We start from the raw sequence: 22,674 nt of genomic DNA, 5'->3' as shown, positions 1-22,674 counted from the left end.
ATGAAGAGATGAAGCAAGAACGAGAAGGCAAATTAAATATAAAGCAACATACTATCTGTAGGCAGAAGCAATCAGACACTGAAAGCAAGTAGCATTTGGCATGCTATCAAAATATGGCAAAAAGAATGGCAAGAAGTTTACAAAGTGTGTCAAAAGTAAAAATCAGCACTGTAGAGCTAAGTAAAAACCAGGAAATCTAATTCAAAATAAATGAATTTTTAGTGGGAGCTTTATAAGTAAAATACTCAAAGTTGTATTGGTCTGTTTTACTTGTTGCTGCTGAGATCTCAACTGGAATTTCTTTTGAATGGCAAAAAGACTACAGAGTTTCTGGGAAGAATCTTGAGAATAATCATAAGTGACAGAAAATATGAGCAACAAGGAAGTGTATAGAAGTGTGTCTGCTTTAGCTAAAAAGGAGAAAAAATGAAGAGTCGGCACAATAAAAGTCCTTCAGTGTGTAGATGGTTAATGTTTGTCATGACTGTTTTGGAAAAGTGAAAGAAACTCGGAAATCATTTTAGTTAAATATCAGGGAAAATATTCTGCATGCACAAATAAGCTACTTGATATAGATGCTATAACATAGTATCTACTTTATTATATTTTAAAGTACTTTTTAGCTAACCAAGTGTTAAGGATGGATTAAATATTATTTCTCACTATGTGCAAGAAATATTTCCAAAAAGCTGGAAAGCTCTTGTATAGTTCTGCTACAGGTAACTGAGCACCATCTAAGCAGAAGAGAAAAAGAGAAAGAACATTCTAAACTCATGGTTATATTCTAAATACATCAACATTTTCTTTTTTTCTTTTTACCTTATCTAATATGCTCTATGAAGCCCATTATGAAGAAGTACTGCAGAAAAGAAAAAAAAATCATTAATAAAAATATACCCCCAAATTTGTAAGTATGCTGAATATATAACCCGTGCTCACCATTGGAAATCTTCAGATCAGATCTTATACTTTGAATTTTTCATGCAATCTTTTTATTTTTCTCATTATGAGTGTTTTCTGTAGTACCAATCAATACAGAGGTATAAATTCTTTACACTGCTCTTCGCTTTGAAGCATGCACTTCATTTGTCTTTTTAAGTGTCTATTCAGTGCTCTGAGCTGAAAATCTAAATGTTTATTATTCATTTGCATGTCAGTATGACTTTCTGTATAAGATTTTCAAAACTGACACCCATTGTGGACATGGTAGGAAGGTTTTCAATTTATTTCATGCACAACATCACTGCCTTACTCTGAAACAAAGTGATAATCAATGAATGAGGAGAATCAAATAGACTGTGTGACCTCCAACTGAAAATATAAAGTAGTTTTTCAGTATGTTTATAAATGAAAACTCTACCACTGTAATTCTTTTTCCTTTTCTTGAAAAAAAATCTGTTGAAAATTCTGGATTTTTTACAAAAGCAAAAGAAATATTTGTTACTAGAATGTAAATCCCTATTTTGGAAATGACTAAGAAACTTGGTCTGTCTAGTAGTCTAGTCAGGGAAGTGGGGATCTCCAGAGTGTTTTAGTCCATTATCAGTCACATATTTAGGAAAACATGGGAAGTGTAAAAGAAAAAAACAAAGATGTGAGAAACTATGTGAAGAGGGGCATGCCACACAGGCATGGGAGGATGGTACAACACTGTGCCATGTTCTTCTGAGAAGGAGCAGGAATCAAATCATCAACCTTGAAATCCCAAGTGGATTGCTTGTTTCCCTGAGTCCCCTATGTCTGTAACTGACCATGGTTCCAATGACCAGAATGAAAAGCTGGAACAAGGAAGATGTACTACTTGTGGAAATGGCTAAGGATCAGTAATCCCAAAGGAAAATACCTAAATCTACAGGCTTTGATGGAAAGCACACACAATTGCTGAGTGAACTGGCAGATGTCATTACAAGACCACCTTTGATAAGAGCTTTCATTGATTGTGGCAACTGGGAGAAGTGTTTGAAGACTAAAGTAAAGAAAACACAAGTCTTATATTCAAGAAGGAGGACATGGAGACTTACAGCCTGGTAAGCCTCACCTTGATCCCAGGGAATGAGATGGAGCAACTAATACTGGAAACTATTTCCTGACATGTGAAGGGCAAGAAAATCATGCCATGGGGCACTCAGAAAAAAAACGTGTTTTTGATGAAATTGATCTGGGGATCCTGGTGGATATCAAGTTGAACATGAGTCAGCAATGTGTCCTTGTTGCTAAGAAAGCTAACTTTCTAACCTAAGAAGTGCTGTCACTGAGGAGTCAGCATTAGTGAAGCTGCACATGCAGTGCTGCATCTAGTTCTGAGGTCACTAGTAACAGAGAGACTCGGTTGTACTGGAAAGTGCTAGGTGTATGGCCGCAAAGGTGAAGAAGGAACCAGGGTACATTTTATATGAGGAATGGCTGAGTGAGCTAGGGCAATACAGTCTGGAGAAGTGGAGGTTTTTGGTTTAATAGTTATATATAAATACCTGAATGGAAGATGCAATTAAAACAGAGACAGGTTCTCTTCAGCAGTGCCCAATGCCAGGACAAGGGACAATGGGCACAAACTGGAAAACAAGAGATTCCATGTAAGCATCAAGAACTACTTAACAGTGTGGTGACAGAGCACTGGCAGAGATTTCCTAGTGAGGCTGTGGAGTTTTGTCCTTTGCAGCTTTCAAAATCCAGCTGGATACGGGCCTAGGCAAGTGGTTCTAATTGTCCCTACTTAAGAGGGAGAGTTCAACCTCATTACCACCTAACTCACTCATTCTACAGTTTTGTGATCTGAAGTAAATACAAAATTGTCAGAATATTATTTGAAGAGAACTTCATTTTCAGTGTGTGAGTTATCTTAGACTCAGGTTCTATGCAACATAACATTAATTATACGTAAACTGCAACTTATATTTGTAATATTTTGCACTTCATGTGAGATAGGAAAGAGATAGCGTTTGATTCTTAGAAACTTTGCATATCTGTTTCTTTGTAACACAAAACAAAGAAATGTCATCCTACACATATTTTACTTTTAAAATTTGAACTGAAAAGATAATTTGAATTTAAAGATAAACAGAATGGATACAGGTATCAGACAAATTTTCCATGTAAATTCCTTCAGTAAACTTCAGTGTTCAGTGACTTTTCATATGGAGGTAATACTGCTCTGCAGAATCATTAATGCTACATACTGTGATACAAACACCCCCTAATGATAAGTTAGAGATTGCTACACTCATTTTCACTTGAGGCCCTGAATCAAGATAAGTACCATTATCTCCTGAAGAAGCCTTGCCGGAAATGTAACATCAAAATTAAGTCTCCATAGTCTGTTACAAGCTCAGAGTTTCACTATGTACAGAGAGACATTTCTTTAAGAATCCCAATTACTTCAGATTTGTACTTTACACTATCTCCAAGTGTGAAAACCCAAGAGTCGAGCAATTATCATTATATTCTCGTTCCTGTAGCAGGTTGTATATGCTAATGAAGAGAAAAAAAACTAATTATATAGTATCATAGTCTGTTGTTACTAAGCACTTCTGTAACCTCTTCTTCCAAACAGCTGTCTGAGCTCATAACTTTTTCTTTTATTAAAAATTAAAACCATAATATTCAGGAAGGCAAACATTGCAAACAAAAGTCATAGTTTGGATATACATCTAGAAATGTGTTTTTTTGCCAACCATGAAAAATAAACAGTTAGAAACTCAAAAGCTTCCCAATTCTACAAAAAATATGCTATTATATATATGCTTGTACTGAATTGAAAATACTTATTTGATGGAAATACTTTACACCATTCACTATGGCACAGATAATATTTGGCAAAAGGCAGGATAACTAAAAGAAGTTGGGATATGTTTGCACAATGTAAACAAAGGCTACAGTGCCACGAGCAGCACTTTTTTTTTTTTTTTTTTTTTTTTTTTCCTCTCTGTAGAATTTATGCTCACATGATGATAAAGAAATCAAAAAACAGTACAAAAGAAAAAGAACCAGATGCAGAAAGGCACTGCTAAACAAAAAGAAAACTGTGATCATGTCTATAAATATGTATGTGTCGTGCATGTTTTGTTTTTATTTTAGCAATAGAAGTGAGTGGTCTCCTCCCTAGGCTTAGGAACAAGTTTTTCCAATGCAGGAATTTATTTCACTATTGCCCATACCAGTGTACATTGAATGGCTATTTAAACATCTCATATGAGTTACAGTTGGGTAAAGGATAGCATTCAAGGAAAACTTTTGTGTAATCTAAGGTACAAAAAATTACATTATTCTTTGGAAAATAGTTATGTATATAGTTTAAAAGCAGTTTTTTATCTAGATTTTATCTGCAATATATTGTAACAGAATCTATCATATGATGTCATAACAGGTTGCCCTGAGATACTACGGATGCCCACTCACTAGAAGCATTCAAGACCAGGCTGAATGGGACTTTGAGCAGCATGGTCTAGAAGGAGGTGTCCCTGCTTATACTGAGATGAAGGGTTGGAACTAGATGATCTTAAGGGTCCCATCCAGCCCAAACCATTATGTGATTCTATGATAATGTACTGTGGCTTCATGATGCACAACATATGAAAGAACAAACACACCTACACAAACACGATTCTGAATATGCTATTTAAAAAAAAAAAAAAAAAAAAAAAAAAAAAAAAAAAAAAAAAAAAAAAAAAAGAAACTTAAAAGTGCATTTAAGTCCAATCTTAAACAAAAATTTTCCAACTGCCCCATTTCACCTAATGTGAAGTAATTCCCATCATTGCTGATGCAAGACAGGTGTCTTGTATTCAGGTTTTAAGAACATCTGTGGGAATGAGTGGAGAAACAACATGAGTAAGGTGCATATGGTTACAAAGTGTAGTGAATTTCAGTATTACAACATTTGACGTATTGTGTAAGTGGCACTTAAAAAGAAATATTTAAATGAAATTGCAATCCTGTACAGAATTTCCCTGTATTTCCAAAGGAAAATAAAACCTGTAATTTTAGCCTCAAACAGCTAGAAGTACATTTGTATGCAAGAACAACTCTAGAGGAATGGGCCAGTGGCAAACAATGCCCGGGTTAAAAAATAAAAAAATAAAAAAATAAAAATAAAAATTCAGCTTTAACAAGCTCACAGAGGAAAGGAGAAGAGCAAAAAATACAAAATTGCAAAGACAGAAAAGGGAGGCAGAGAGTGCTATTTTGCATTTGATTGTAAGACGCATGCAGAACTCTTAAACAGACAGGGAGTGCCCTTTATTTTAAAGATGGGGTGAAAGCCTGACAAATTCAACTTCTTTTTACATCTAACTTGTAAGGTACATCTCAATTATCTGTAAAGAAGAATCCATTCTTTTGTTTAGTTTTGAGTTGAGATGAGCATTCTGATCATTGCCCTCCCTCAATGTTGCAAACAGCAGTTTTTCTATAAAAGGGTTCATTGGCAGTTTAAAGATACCGGTGAGATACTCAGCCACAGCACGTTACTGATCACCTCATTATCGCTGAATTAGCTAGCTATTGTAGAGTGGAAGAAAAATAGCCTGAGTTACACTGTGGCCTGCTGAAGAATAGACTTTTTAAAGAAACCCACAATAAACCACACTTTTGTTCAATCTATGTGGTTACTTAATCAATCAAATCTTAACCTCAAAATGCAGAATCCAATTCCTATCCAAATAGGTTTTTGTGGTAGTCTGATAAGTGGGATATAATGCCAGAGTACAGCAGTTTATTCTTGAATAGATAGGATGCACCTTAAAATTAACGTTGTTGAAAGAGCAATAAGTTTTGAAAATGTCAGCACTAGAGTGAACTCAGGCTTCAAGGATAAATTCACAGAGGTAATCATCCAGTTTTGTTGATTATCAGGAAAGGAAAACAAATATTTTTCATACCTACCTATTTATTCTGAGCATATGGAGTCAGCTAAACAAGCTGGGAGCATGCTGTCAGCTGCTATGTGACAACACTGAAGTCAATGATGTTTTGCCAGAAAATAATTTTTCTAATTTATTACAGGCAATTAATAAAAACTCATCATAAAATCCTACAGTCATCTACGTTAGCGTTAGCTAATACACTTATACATATACTGCAGATCACTATCTTTCAATAGCAGTTTTGGAAACACTAATTTCATTGGAACAATAAACAAAAATAACAGGAAAAGATTGTTAATATCTGAGATGAACTAAAAAGTTCTGATGTTGCAAATTCTGCAGGAGGAAAAAAGAATTTCTATTGTATCTCAATTAGTTATATTGCACTACGTTGCTGGAAAAATCTTCTTAATAACATGTTTAAATGCTTTAGGAGATTTAACAAATGAGAGTAGATTCTCTTGAGATACACAATAAATAGCATGATTCTATGACTAAGGCACTGCAGACATTTACTATGAAATATGTGATACAGCTTAAATGTATCAAGTTGCTTCTTGATCTTTCAGTAGTGTCTTCTATAGGAGCTACTCTTCTTCAGTGGAAAGTTAAATGTCTGTGGGTGAACAAATTTTAAATTGCTTCTCTGTGTAGCTTAAGACACTGTCATTTCCCACAAAACACCTGCATAATTTTTTCCAGAGATAGATCAGGAATGTTCAAGTGCTTGAGTGCTCTGGCAGGGCTGTGGAAGTGGGGACCTCCAGCAGAAGGGAAAAGCAATTAAGGAACATTATCAGATTATAGACCACTATGAGATGGCCAGCCACTGCAGACTTTTTCAGCATATGTTCTTATGGTCTGTGAACTCACTGCTAACATCACCATAGTGAGAACAGAGCGTGCTCAAAATGACCCTATATTGCTTGGCTGCACACACATTGTTCTGTGGGATGATCTCAGCATTATCTCAACAGGAGAGTGTTTTACAGCTCAAGTTGTTTTCCTAGGTTCAGTAGACACTTATTCATATCTGAAAAGATGCTAAAGGCAATACAGAATTTTTATTTCCTACTGGATTACCAGTGGAATAAATTTAAGTAGCTGTCAGTAACAGAAGGTTTAGGATGATTTCCTTCTGAAATTCCAAGTGATGCAAAACTTCCCAGAGTGTCGGCATAGAGTTTCCTTGAAGATTATGTTAGGTCCTGGCTCACAAGGTGGAGCTTATCCAATACAGTTGGAAGGATGATCGTATTCAGTAAATGCAATCCAAGAAATAAATTATTGTGTTATTTTTTTTCTTCTTTCCTTCTTTGTTTTCTGTAAAATTAAGAGATTTTCACCCATAACCATTTCACCACAGCTGGTGAAATACTATCAATAGTGCACTATAGCATTCAAAAGTGAGAATGAAGAAGTAAAAAAAGTGAGGGAGATCAGAAAATGATCATGAGCAGAAACAGCGCTATATGACGGCATTATATAACACTCATAACATAATGTCACCCTGACATCAAACTGGGGCCACTAGATGGTACTGCATTATAATTAGTAAATATTAAAAAGAAATCTCATAAATACATGCTCTTCTTTTTTTCTTTCTGCAATGTCCTGACTGTATCATTTGAAAGACTTGTAGCAATCTGCATGACATTATCTTTAGAGATAGACTAAAAACTCCACATAACTGGGATATATACAAATATTTGTATAATATGTATGCACACATTTATTAATTACCATATAGAATCATCATTTTATCATTCACTACACTCATTCAATTTCATATGTTCGTGTATTCCACATAGTAACTATTAGATATATGGGGAATGCATGTATGTGTAAATCAATATGCATATGTATGATTTTTCATGGACTGAAAAAACACATACCAAATTTTAAAATATAAACATTGTACAAAACAAACAAACAAACAAACAAACAAACAAAAAAAAAACATATCTGGACAATCATACTTCATATTTTTCTACACTTTGAGTAGTAGTTTTCAATCACAATTTGTTTCACCATAAAAGATGAAAAACTCACTTTCATCTATGCATTTTCTAAAATGTTATCTCTACAGTAATAAGCACTTTAAATTTTATAATCAGTTACCTTCTAGCTGGTAAAATCTTGAGGTTTAAAAACTGCTGCAAAACTAAATTATCTGAAACCATAAGCATACTTAATAGTATCTACCCATGAAACTACCCTCAGAACAACCTAACACTGCTGGTTGCCAGCTCTATTTTCAATTTTCATCTGTTAGATATATGATCAAGCATGTCAAATCTGCCCTGAGTAATAGAAGTGAAAAAATAAAGTCATTTACTTAAAACATTCTGATAGCTATTTATCTGAAAACCCTGGTCAGATTTACCGCTCAAAGGCATTTACCTACAAAGTTAACCAGATGCTTTGAGTTGAAAACTAATTTAATTTCTCTGTTATCTTAACAGGACATCTGTTAAAACAACATCCAAGGAAGGTAATATGTTCAAAATTAAACATCCCGCAGGTTGTTTTAGTAGAGTATGTGCAACACTGACATTTAACTGTTAACGACCACTGTCTTACAAAAATAATTACTAATTGTGAAATCAAAGCAGTATAACAATTATACTAATCGACATAAAGTAATATCAAATGAACTTCTAACTAGTACATGTTCTACCTTGTTGCCAAGTTCATTTCTCTGCTACAGCTGAGTTACACTTTAGATGAATGACCCACTTCTTTTGTTTCTTTCCTTAGCTTCATCAAGGCTACAAACTGTCCCTTTAAAATCACAGTATACTAGCTGCTTAAATAGCTCAGCACTCATAGCCGACATGTTTTTTAAGCAGCATGAGTGACAAGCTATGCAAATCATATCCTGAAGTAATTTGCATTATTGAAATTAATTTGCATATGGATATAAACTGCACTTCAGAGCTCCTAAGTATCAATCTAAGCAGTGGCATATGAAAGTCAGACAGATAGGTGGAAGAGATCTTGCCAGTGTTTGGATGCTGAAATAGAAAAATACTAGCAGGTGCCTGTTTTGCTGGAAAAGACTGTGGGGGCAAATGGACTACTGGAAGGAAATATGGGTCCCATTTTTTCTCTCCCCTCTTCCATTTATCCCTACTATCAATATAGGACTGTTGCCATTCCTCTGTTGGCAGGAACTGCAACAAGCATTGAAACCTCTGGTATTACTTCTCCTAGATAATAAGGATAGCTTATATTTCTGCGTTTTCCTTATGCTACTATATAGCTTACATATATATATATATAGATCCTTCAATTTTCTTCCATAATAAAGCTTGTGAAAAGTGAACAGATTATTTATGACATGATCATTAGATTTTTTTTTTTCCCCCTTATGAAGTGCAGCAATAGCTAGAGCTAGAAATAAGAATTCACATACAGAACAATCAACAAGAAACCTGAAGTACTTAATTTCAGTTAAAAGCAAAAGAGAGGGTCTTGAGCAGGAGCAGAAATCTTCTCAGAGGTACAATGAGAGGACAAGAGGCAATATCATAGACTGTGGAAACAAAAATTTCAGCTGTGTATCAGGGGAAGATATTTTACAATGTAAACAGTTAAGATCTACGAAATTGTAAAATTTCCAGCGTCAGAACTTTATAAAACTTGGCTTGTTAAATCTGAGCAACGTGACCTAACCTTGAATTCTGTAGTCCTGAACATGAGGTTGGATCAACTGACCTGAGTACTCTTCCAACATGAATTAGCCTGCAAATCTATGGTGTAAGTTAGCTTCTATCTAGGTCCCCCTGAAAGTAAAGCCTCCTACTTATTTCCATGAAAATTACAATAGATACAAAGAGCACCATCTGATAGAGAAAATTCTCAGCTACAAAACACTATTTTTCAAGTCATCATCATTAGCTATGCCTTAATGAACAAAAGCCTGCATGCCGCTTTCCTAAAAATCTGCAGTGAAGGTCACCCACTCTTGCTGTCACCTCTGCTTAAATGCACCACCCATTCACTGTGCTCACATCCACTGTTTGGTCTCCATAAATGTTCAGCAAGGTTCAATGAAAGTCAGTTAGTGCAATTTGTTTCACATGGAAAAATTCAACTCTACACCTTTGCTTCATATGCACTTCCATATCAGATGCCATTTTGTCAGATGGCCCCTCTGCTGCCATCTGTCACACAGCAGCAAAATGTAATGGAATACTGGTGAGAAGGTTCAACCTCTACTGCCACCAACATAACACACCACCTCTGGTGAATGGGCCAACATAACAAAAGAGGAGGCACTCATATTTAGGATGGGTAGGAGAAAACATGTTCAGAAACATTTGATTTCCCTTAAAATTCATAGCAGAAAACACAATAATTACATATATTAATGTAGCTTACATTTTAATACCTGCAATCCCTTCAGTACTTTGTATCATACTAAGTAGGATTTTTTTTTTTTTGTTTTGTTTTTTAATCTTTTCTATTTCTTCATGCTCCTGATCAACTTTGTGCAATTCAGGGAATGAGAGCAAACGAAGTAGCTTCAGTTGAATGAGAATTAGTATTTTACTAAAATAAATATTTGATACTAACTTGCAGCTGGGATCAATAGAATAGTGCTAAAACCAGGCTTTGTGTAAATGTGATGGGCTACACAAATATTATCATCATTGTGATCAGAGTTTCTAGGTGCATACATTCTGTATGTAAGCTTTCATAACATTCCTACATGTTTTCAGAGCAGAGTTGAAAAACAGGATTTACTTTCTTGGAATACGGAAAAGAATTACACACTGAACACTGGGAAGAATAAAAAGAATGTAATAGCTGTATACAGTAAGGAAAGCACAATGTATTTATTTCCTGCCTCTTTATTTAGCTTCACCTTACTGCTGCAAATCCTTGGAGTGTGAGATGCTTTACGGCAGCATCACTTAATTCCCAAACCCAGTTCATCTCTAAAATAGGCCAAGCTTTACAGAGACTAAGTATTGTGACCTCATAATTAAGAGCTATATAAAAATAACCATACAGAGAGAGCTAAATTATGCTTATGCAAGCAATCTTAATTCTGGCATTTCTTCATAGTGTAGTGTTTGACTTTCACTTAACTCTTCTGTTAGAAGACATAAGTACTTATGACCTTATGTTTTAACACATTAAATGTAATCCTTCAATATTACTCAGAAAAATTAAGGGATGTATCAAGAAACCCAAACAGAGACTATGTCAACTGCAATAGTGAAAGAAAGTTTTTTGTTTGTTTGTTTGTTTTTGTCTTGTTTTTGTTGGGAAAAAAAAACTAACTAAAAAACAAAAAACAAACAACAACACAACCCAAAAACAAAAAAACAAACACACAAAAATGGTGTTTTTGATCACATTCACATAGATTCATGGAGACTACAGTGGGAGAGGAGCTCGTACATCTGGTCACACAGGTGAGGTCACACACAGGAAGAGTCCTAAGTGCTGGGATGAGGTTGAAAGCATATGCATAAGGGTTGGTCTGGACCCTGATCCTAACTGATTCGTCTTATCCAGCACTATGAGTCCAGCCTCTGTCTTGGCTCCCAGTAACTAGCAGCAACAGCACTTCTACCCACCCTCACTTCCAACTTTAGCCATACATTATTTTTTGCAGAAAAGAAGTCCACATAGTTCTAAATTAAGAATAGGAGTTCAATAGTTCTTATTCTGTTTCTTTGCTGCTTGTGGGATGCACAGGCATCATTATAAGAAGCTTTTAAAAGCCTTGAAGCAAATGGTGCTCTTTCTTTATTACATGACTATTTGCAGCACTCTCTATGGAGGGTCTTTATTTAGAGGTTGCAGCTTAGTCACACAGAGGCAAATGGGACTGCCCGAAGAAGATCAAAAGTGCTGGGCAGACTGCTAACTTTTTAGTTTGTTTTTTTACGTTTCTTATTTTTCCTTGCAAGACAGCTGAATCTAGTTCCTTGTTTTCTTTTCTGGTATATTGAAACAAGTCATCAAATCACATTTTCTCATACATGCCTTCTATTATTTTTTCTTATTCATTTCACTAACATACTTCAGATTTGTTTCATTGAAGATGAAAGCTTCCACTTCTTATATGCTACAGTGAATTAGTCATAGGCCAAAATAAATATGACTAGTTAGACATCCCAAAAGCCTTAAGTCTTACTTATACTGAGAATGGTACTCACCAAAAATCATAGCAACACAAAGAATGATTAAATATTACTGAATTGCAAGACTGAAAAGTAAGTCTCAGAAGTGGGTTCCCTAGTTATTCATTCACAGATCCACACAATAATCAAGGTTAAGAACAACCGATTAAATTTCTTTGTTAGAAACCTTCCCAGACATAAATATTCCAGCTTGCTGTGAAACAGTATCAGCAAAGCCATTAACCATGCCTAAAAGATAGAAAATACTTAGAGTGTGATGCCACTTTCCGCAGTATATACTGACTGTTATGGTGTGGCATGCAAACAAATTTGCATGGCTGTTCGCTAATGAGCCTTGAGCCTTCTCAGCTTCTTCAGACAACACTATCTTATAGTTCTAAAAATTTCTGAGTCCTTACAGGCCCATTTCATTGTAATAAGGGAAAGTCATAAAAAATGTCATGACCTCCTGTCCGCACAACTTGTTTAAAAAGGGATGAAGGAAGTGCATTTTAGTAAGGAATATTAACAATTTAAGTACAATTTCTCCATTGTATCGGTAGATAATGGTGGAAAAAATTGTATACGTACACATAGAATAAAAGCTGTTCTCAAAACTTTGGGAAAAAGAAGCTTTTCTTTTCCTTGGCAGAAATCTATAAATTATACATATAAAAATATACTATACCCAGTTGAACTATTATTAGGCTGTAATTTTAACCTATCAATTCCTAAAACCATGCTGTGCAGGCTCCTGTCTTATGGTTTACAGCCTCAGAGGCATCCCTCTGGTACTTACTTAAAGGTTATTTTTTATTCTCTATTTAGAACCATTTCAGACCTAGAGCTTTTTTCAAGGTTCTATGTGCCATTTAAAAAAAAAAAAAAAAAAAAAAAAAAAAGTACACAGAAGTACCATTACAGACTTTAAGCTGCAGTTATTCCCAGATCCAAATATAAAGAAGATTCAGTGCAAGACCTGTCTGTGAGTATAACTGAGAAACATAAAGATAAAAATGATCAGTTTTGTTTGATGTCTACTTATATTAAACAGTTGGAGCCTTTTAAAGATCTAGAATATGAGGATACGTTTTGTCTGTGCAAATAATTGGGTGTCTTTCTATTATACACATATTTTCTAGGCCATAGATCTTGCAAAAGATTTGATTATTTGGAGAAGTTTTGGTGTACCAACTTTGGCAGCTGGAAAGGAGAAGAGACAGTTGTTTCATGTGTGAATTAGGGCTTCTGTAGACAATGAGTCAAACTTTTAACCATTTCCTAAATCCATTTTCAGTTTGTTTTTGCTTCTCTTCCTCTCTTTAGTAAGGCTATTGGCCTGAAAACCTGCTGAAGTGGAGAAATGTACTCAAGTGGATATTTTCAGGCAGATCACATCAAAGTAAATAATGCCTCCATAGACCGAATAAGTAGCTTAACTGCAGCCAAATATATCCCTGAACCACATGGTTGTTTGAGAAAGACAAGATCATGCAGTTCACATCTTCATAAGAAAAGAGTTCCAGGTGTAGGTGTAGGTATTGTTGTCTAGCCTGACTTTACTCCAAGCAGCACTTACCAGTGTTCTTAAACTAATTTCATTCTAATTAAAATACCTTCAAACAGGTTTGTTTAGCTTCTCCTTTCCTCCCCACCCCCTTTCACATCCTAAGATATTATGAGCATCCCAACACTTATAAGTTAAACAATGCAGGTGGTTGAAATGAGCAGATGGAGAAGATGGGTTGAGTGTAACTGTACAACAGGTGCTGGGTTTATTACAAACATAAGTTCAATTAACAATAAAGAAAACATTTAGAGCCAATAAAAGACACTATGGGCAAATTCTTGTATTTACTATATTTTCACCAGTATCTTGATGAGACAGCTCTTATCTGAAGGCATAAACCCCAAAAAGGGTAACACTGGTTTACCTGCTGAAGATTATTTTATACCCTAAGGAAATGGTTTTCTTTTGAAGACACAGAAGACATGAGTCTAAATGATCCCAGTTTCTATAATTGCTTACAATTTGGGAATGATTTGATAGAAAATATAAGTATGGAAGTATCTTTACCTCATTGATCCTTCCTATAAAAGTATTAGCTGCATTATAAAGACATCAGTAACTCACAAAGGATTCGAGAATTACATCTGTAATTTACAGTTAGGCTAAATTCCTTTACTATGGAAAGGCAATTAAATATGTGAGTTGAGAGAAGAACATAGTTTCTTTCACAAGTAGAACTCTCCTTGATGGTCAGTTCACAACACTGTGAGTATAACTCAGTGTGGGCTGTAATATTTAGACTAAGCCAAAGCTTATTACTTCTGCTAATTTTTTATCTTACCATTTGCCAGCCCTCTGGGCTCACTTTAGATAGTGAGGGTTTTGATTTGAGATGCTGGTTAGAGTGCATTAACAATTACCACTTTACATATTATAACTTACAGTGTCAATAAAGCCCTATCAATATGTCATTTGTAAAAATAATAGTAATAATAATAATGTTCTTCATTTATAACATTTGTACAAGAAGTACAAAGTTAAAAAACAAACAAACAAACAAACAAAAAAAAAACAACAAAAAACCACCACCAACAAAAATACATTGCTAGAGCCAAACAATGATCTATTCTAGCACTCCAATTTACATTTTAATGATGATACTTTGTATTATAATTATTGTGCTGTGGCACAAGACCCCTGGAAGGAATCCAGCTAAGTAAAAGCAAGTTGAATAGTAAAAAAAAAATAAAAAATATTGTTTACTTTTGTGATAACAATCTTTTGTGTTTGTGAAATCACTAATTTGTGTCTCTGATCCAGATGAAATTTGTGTTGCAAATTGTGTTTCAAACAAGGAAAGAAAACAAGCGAGGTAATTTTTCTCTAAAAGACTCAAGCCATTGTTGTTGTGGGCATTGGAATGTGTCTAGGACTTAGGCTTCGAACACATCCAGAATACTCTAGATTTCTATCATATTAATACAGAAGACACCCTTTGAACTAAAGCACATTAACACAGTACCCAAGGCTTAAATGTATCTGGTGGTAAATTACCTTTGAAAGGTCTCCAGCCTCCAAATAGAAGCAGATAACAAACACGTTCCATGAAACCCAAAGGATCAGCCAGACAGCATACTGGAGAAGAGGAAGAGAGAAATGATGCATCAGTTATTTTGCAGTCAGCTGAATTAATTGTTAGACCCCCAGTTCAATCCATCTTAAATGTTACATATAAAAGAGAATCAAGAATAAATTCTTGTCTTCCACAGACACAGTCTAGCATGAGCTAACGAGTACTTGGTCACACCAGAAAATCTGTATCTGATAAAACAGGTTGTAGACCTAATGTTCAAATGTGAGACTAACAATCTCTTATTGTTCTGCTCTCTGTGACGGTGCCAAGGGAACAAGTTGTGTCAAGTGAGGGTTAGGGAAAGGCTCTACCTCAGAGGCTAGTGGGCATGGTCCCAAGCTGCTGGAATTCATGGAGCATTGGGACAATGCTCTCAGGCATAGGGTCTGGATTTTTGGTGGTCCTATGTGGAGACAGGGGTTGGACTTGATGAGCCTTCTGGATCCCTACCAACTTGAGATATTCTATGATTGTTGCTCATAAAGGGAATATTGCAATTCCAAGACAGGCATGTAATGTCAATTATACGTGAGAATCACAGAGCTGTTTATTAAACAGTTATATAAATCTAACTTAGAAAAAAACAGTATATTGTTGAAGAAGTTACCATACTTCACAACACTTCAGGTTTTGTTTTTTTTCCCTAAAGAATATTTACATATGTTTTGGTTATTTCCACAAAATGCTTAGAGATTTTCCTCAGTTGTGACAGCTGCATGTATAAACATATTTTGTGATATTCCAAACCACAATTCAAAATTATTCAACACCTGCAGGAGCAAACTGTGTTTTTAACTGCCATTTTCTTTTTTGTTGCTTTTATTTTTATCTAACATGTATAGCATGAGTATTCATGCTCAAAATTTGTCCACTGGTGGTTACCAAAATTCTTATTTGCGTATATTCATGTCAGTAATGAAGTATATATACATATTTTTTTTTTCCTTCTGTCCAATTATTTAATACTATTTTGTATTCAGAAGGCCTTATGTGCTGGGACTGGAAACTATATTTCCCCCCCATATTGCTGGAGGATCATGCGGAACAGTCTGTGCTGCTGTTGCTACTACTAAGGGCAACAACTTTAACAACCCTCAGATGTACAGCTGTTTTTCTAATGATTGTTATTACTATCCTCTAGTTATTCATAATTCAACTCTACATGTTTTCTAATTTCATTACATTCATAGTACCATTTATGTGTGAAATATAATGACAAAGATGTGACCCTATTCCCTACCTGTTACAGCTGAAGGTTATTTCCTCATTTTATATTAGCAACCCATTTCTGTCAAGTACTTAAAGAATTAACGTTTGGTTGTCTTTTCTACAAAGTGACCTGGTTAAATTTTGCTAAGATAACATTCCCAATTATGTGTAGCATTATTGGGATTTTTCTACTTTCCTTTGTCTTACATCACCATCTGAATAAGCAGACAACAAATCAGACTATATAATTTGTAAGAGCTAGATAGTGTATATTAACCATTGTCACGAATGACGATCTCATTCTCTAAATTCAGCAACAACTTAAGAGGGATTCCTCTTACATTTCTCTTCAAAGTGTTGTTTTGCATCAGATTCAATGCTTTAATACCTCAGATTTGTGGTTTTTTGTTTGTTTTTAAAAGAAATATTAGGTCCATTAATTTGAATTATGTTTCAAAGTCCATTAATAGCAAAACTTGATCATGCTATTTTTCACTTGATTCTGAACAGTGTGAAAGTGATACCATTTTGTCCTTTCTTAGGAGATCTAAAGGGAGGCTTTGTCCAACAGGAAACTGACACAGTTTTAGAAGATACAATTGTTTTACACAGAAGTAATTTTAGGTTTAAAGAACAAAGTTTAATTTTTTTTTAGGGCAGCTCATTCTGATCCACAGGTATGGTCTTTGATTTGTTTACGTCAAGTGAGATCCACTGGAGGTCATCAGATCCAAGTTTCTTCTCAAAGACCAGTCAGCACAGATCAAGTTGTACTGGAATGTGTTCAGTCGAGGTCTGAACATCTCCAGGGATGAAGATCCAGCCTAACACGCTTCTAGTATTAAAAAACAGGATACAAATGGACTTTGAAACACAGTAACTTAATTCAGATTAATGGACTTAACGTTTCTTAAAACAAACAAACAAACAACAAAAAGTAAGGCATTGAGCAATTTTTCTTCTTGTATCTTACCCATAGTACACATTTTCATGCAACACACAGTGTCATAATTACCAGAACACGGGAAAACTTGAATTCAGATTCAGTAACCTTAAGCTAGCATTTTCCTAACTTTTCTGCATTTTAACTTTTGCTGGTTATTTTAACATATACATAGATATTTGTAACTGAAAGTCTGAGGAAAAGAAATCTACAAATGGTGAGAAAAAAATATATAATAAGGACTTCATAGAAAACAATCTTAGAAGATTTTATAAGTTGACACAAAGGGAAAAACAAAACAAAACATGGGAGAGAGCCACTAATTAGATCAGTGGTTCATGGCATAACTTGACAAATTTCAAGTAAGCAACAGCTGATTAAAAATCCCCTATGCACAGCACACTTAACAGAAAATTCCAAGGCACTCTGGATCTGCTTCTTCTAGCTAATAGTTGTATGGTTATATGAAGAAATGAAAGTACTCTTTACTGTTATATAGTCTATTTCCTGTTGCAACCACATTCCCATCCACTCTAAAAGAAAAAAATTTATCTGTCTTTTAGATATACTTTTTTAATAATCATCTGCTATAATTGGACTACAGATGAGGTTTAAAAATATCTTTTAACTGTATTTTTTAAATTGCTTCCTTTTGAAATGTTATATAAGTGTTTGCTGCCTGAATTCTGCGGATAAACTCTGCATATAATTATCTTGAAATACAAGGATGCTTCTGCTTCCCACTGCTTCTTATTTCGGGTGCTTCAGATCTAACCTATCTCTTATCTCTCTGGATCACATGCAGTCACAAATATCTCTTGTTGTCTGTGTGCTTCAGCAAACTATTACAGAAATTCAGCTCTGAAGGTCTGTGACAATGAACAAATCCCTCTGATACTCTCTATTATGTGTATCTAATTAGAAACACATTTTTTATAAGGGTTCTTCAGAGGACTATAGATGTATTCTTTTCCCCCTCATATGTGAGAGCTCAAGACAGCTGCATTATCTGACAGAAGCCACCATGATGTTACAGCAGTCATATTTCAAGACAAGAACCTTGATGAACACACTTGACCAAGTGTGAAATACTGACAGTAGATACAGGAATGACAACACTGCTTATTATTTTTATGGAAATCTGTGCTTCAAAGTGGTATAACTGGAATGCTAAAGATGAAGATTCAAATGTTTCCTCTTTAAGCAAAGTTGTAGCCAACCCATAAAAGGTATTTCTTATCATAAAAGAAAGTATATACAGAAAGCTCTCAATATTAGAATAATTTGCCATTCAGTAAAATAAATAAATAAAAATATATAACAGCCTACGAGGGATTATAAGAAAAACTACTTAATGATTTATTGATACAATCTAACTTTTAAGTTTGAAAATTTGCTATTAATTATCACAGAATAACTTAAGATGCCTTTTCTCTCTCCTTGGCGAGAGGAGATATGAAGTATTAAAATACTTGTAGTGGTTCTAATGCATATAATTCTCTTCACATTTCAAAGTTGTCTAAGGTTCACTATCTCCAGTTTATTAAAAGGGAAAGTAATGACCAAAGAAATTAAATAACAGGACTTAATTTCATAAACTAAAGGAAAAATGGTGATGAGTAAATCAGAACTGAAGTTCAAGAGAACCCCACTACTGCTTTGAGACCTGGTCACCAGAACTTGCATGCAATACTGTGGTTACTTGGACTGAAGGAGAAATATGACATACACTTTCCAAGTACAGACTGTAAGCAACTTTGATAGCTAAATGCTAATTTAAATTTAAACATTCTTCTCACAAATCTTTACATTATGTTTTTCTTACTCTCCATTTGCTTTTGTATATGTGAGTCAATTTCAATCGCACTTGACTGAAAGATACGAGGGCTCCAGACCTAGAAGATGTCACCTTATGCAATTCAAAGGTAGCAGTAAACTGAATCATTGTTGTGATTAGTGATTTGCCAGTTTCTTTCTACAAATGTATATAACTTTACTTTTTTGTTCCTCCAGAGCTGAAAATACAATGCCTCAGACCCTTTCATGTTTAATTCAGGAAAAAAACAAAAACAAAACCAAAGAATAAAGCCATAAGAGCATTTCTAAAATGAAATGACAGTTACTGCAGGAATTAAAGATTGGATTATTTTTGCTACCTAGGCAACAGTATTTGAGTTGTACAAAGATCAACCTGAACCCAGCATATCTTCACAGTAACACAGTAACAATCGCCTGCAATTATCATTATCTTTGCTTCTGAAGTTATTCTCCTTTAATTTCCCCTGGCTAAGAAGATATATCACTTAAAAACACAGTTTTCAAACTTATCTTTTTTTTTTTTTTTTTTTTTTTTTTTTTTTTTTTTTCCCATCACATTGAATAACAAGTGGAATTCTTGTCATCAACATGCTATCTAAAGTTAATGACAACAGTTGATTCATTTGATTAATCTCTGAGGTGTCTACATCTTTGCGTATCTTTGAAAGGTCACTCTGAAACAGAAAAAGCTAATATTTGATAGCAGCATTTCTAAGCAGGAACCCCCCACCTTTTTTTTTTTTTTTTTTAATTACTGTGAACTTTCATGGTGTTTGTCTAAACCTCATTAGAATCAAAAAGCAAATGTTCCATTTTTCTTGGTTCCATTTTTCTTGTTTCCACTTTCCTGAGATGACTAAAAGGCCTCACCCAGTCTACCTCAGGAGAAACCCATTCAAGCAGACAATCACAGCAGCCTTTAGGATGACCTCACATGGCCACTTACTAGGCACCACACTCTAATGCAATCTGCACCTTGTTCTGCTGTTTCTTTTCCAGTGCCAGAGTCTTTACCCTGAGAGACCATGTAGAAGGTAAGGGTGCAGGCACTGTGGCTCTGCAGTGAGTCCAGACCTGGTAGCTGTCAGGAAGCAGCCTTCAGTGAGAAGCTTTCAGTGCAGAGAAATGTTAGGAACCACTGTGTCTCCAGATAGTAATCAGGAACAAAATCTGTCCCCAGGAGAGAATTAGTTATTGAATACATCTCTGCTTAAAGCAAAACCATTGCTCTCAGCAACCAAACACAGATAGCAACCACGCTCAGCTTTTAATGATCTAGATGAAAGTCTTTCCTTCACAGCAGTTACCTGCCATCCACAATGAACAAGAGCTCAAGGCCAAAGCCAGTAGCCTTGACAACAAATAATAATGTTTTTGGCAGCAGAGGGCTTTATGCAACCACATCAACTTCAATGTCATTCTCTTCCATAAACAAACTAGGAAGATCTTGTGGAATGACATAACTCTCTGAATTTTTTCCACGGCCTTCTAGTTGCCAAGGCTTGTAGCTTGCACTAGTTTTGCTTGACCGAATTCTTCATATCATTAGACTCAGATTTTTCTTGCTGTTCTTCATATTTTAATCATGGTTATATTGTCAGCGCACTGTCCATCTTTATGAGTTTCTGTTGGCAAGAAAATATGTATTGATTTTGTAGGATACATTTTTGAATAGTTGGAGTTTTCCTACTCAAATTACAATGACAGTCTAGTTTGCGTACATGAGTTAATCAAGGAACATTTTAACCCTCCAGCGTTACTAAGTTTTGGCTTTTCACCCTTCTATCAGTCATAAATGAATATGTATTTTCACCTTCCCTTTGCCCCCTCTGCTTAAAGAAAAAAAAAAAAAAAAAAAAAAAAAAAAAAGGATGTTTTACTTCATTTACGTTACACTTTAATAATTACTGTCCTCTGCCAAAACCAACTGACAGCTGCTGAACTGTCAAGTACATCAGAACTGGTCAACACCAAAAAGAAAATTACTGCTGCATTGGCTTTTCACTCCTAAGCAATCACTGCTTGCAGATGCAGAGCAAGTGCTGCTTAAAATTTCTTCCTTGGGGCTTCTATACATCCACTGGCTATCTTTAAAAATTCAAGCTCCTTAGACTCAGTTATAAGCTCTGATTTTATATAGGAATGTATTAACTCTATTTTCACTTAAATTCACATGGGAAGGATTTATAAGCATAAAAGGCAATAAGAAAGCTGAGGCACACTTTGGTCAGGTTACAAACAGATGAAGGAACAGACCAGGGCTCAACACAGTGCTATGATGTGCACACAACCCTTCATTTACTTACAGCCATGGAGTAATCACTTGGGTGGGACTCACTGGGTTTCTTTTATCTTTTATTATCTTCTATTTTATTTCCATTTTCTGATGTGCCAGAAACACAGAATGCATAGCAGAGTTACTTTTTTTCTGAAGACATAGTTCCAATTCTTGCATAAGAGAAGCTGGGTTTCTACAGAGCACATTACTGCCGGTGGCACCATCTGCCCACATTTAGATGTCTGCAGTGCAGATGTCCTCCTCTGAGCAATGTCTAGATTCTCATTATAGTCAATTGAGAGGAAAGACACTTCCAGGGCTGAGTTCATTTCTCAGCATCTGACACAGATCATTCCACCCCTGCTGTCTGGAAAGCTGAAGTCCTCTGAGGCAAAATTCCCAATGTCACAGAAGCCCATTAAAAATCTCAAACCTGAGACATCAAAAATGAAATAGAAACACAGTGTGCTATGCAGACATTCACTGACTTTCTTCCACACAAACAAAAAGAACAAACAATTTAAATGTCAACCATTTAAAATATCCACAAAGGACTTCTGAAGAGACATCTTCTAAGAAATACTGCTCTTTGTATCCTAAGCATACTGATGCTCCATTATTGCTTTAACTTAATTCATTCATCAGTCCACTTCCTGTTTCTTAGATTCCAAGCTCTTCAGGTTATAGTGGAAAACCTTGAATATAACATGGTACCTACTTTGGTGTACTGCATTGTTTTTTGGTTTTCGACTTCTGTTTCAACATTCAACTGTACAGTCTTAAAATATGACTCTACACACAACTCTACAAACACTCTACAAACTTCCTTTCAAAGAATCTGTCGTGGATTAACCTAAAATCTACCCGCACCCATGACAGAGGTATAGATGGCCTGCAGGGCCGCTATCCCAAATGGAAAAGGGAAAAAGGGAAAAGGAAAATAAATACAGCGGCAACAATCTAAGGAGGCACACTTATTTACTAAATACTCTATTGGAATACAGAATAACACAGTATAATACAATATAATTGGAATTAAGGCTAATGAATCAAGTAAAATAAGAGCCTGAGTCCCAAAACCGAGAGGTCTACTGTAACTCTAGGCGAAACGGCTGGAACGCTCCCACACAACTCTCCCCCTGGCTGGCAGGATCCAAGAGAGCGAGTCCAGCACTGAAGTGAGATTATATAGAGTCCTTGTCATATGACTGACCGTGATGTTCTCTGGGACATTCAGTCTTCTTTCTGTGAGCAGCACATTCGTTTAAATTATCTATGC

The 22,674-nt window shown here is 35.2% G+C and overlaps 1 protein-coding gene across 2 annotated transcripts in view; it reads right to left on the bottom strand.

The window, feature by feature from the left end:
- NKAIN2 (sodium/potassium transporting ATPase interacting 2) overlaps positions 1-22,674 on the bottom strand; it is a 513,101-nt gene that overhangs the window by 231,552 nt on the left and 258,875 nt on the right. For both annotated transcript variants that reach the window (XM_072331397.1, XM_072331396.1), the window contains exon 3: positions 15,069-15,149. In XM_072331397.1, the coding sequence (XP_072187498.1) occupies positions 15,069-15,149 (81 nt within the window). The remainder of the gene's footprint in view (positions 1-15,068; positions 15,150-22,674) is intronic.

The sequence above is a fragment of the Excalfactoria chinensis genome, chromosome 3 (genome assembly GCF_039878825.1).
Source record: "Excalfactoria chinensis isolate bCotChi1 chromosome 3, bCotChi1.hap2, whole genome shotgun sequence".
NCBI lineage: Eukaryota > Metazoa > Chordata > Aves > Galliformes > Phasianidae > Excalfactoria > Excalfactoria chinensis.
This window is presented reverse-complemented; position numbering and strand designations above follow the sequence as displayed.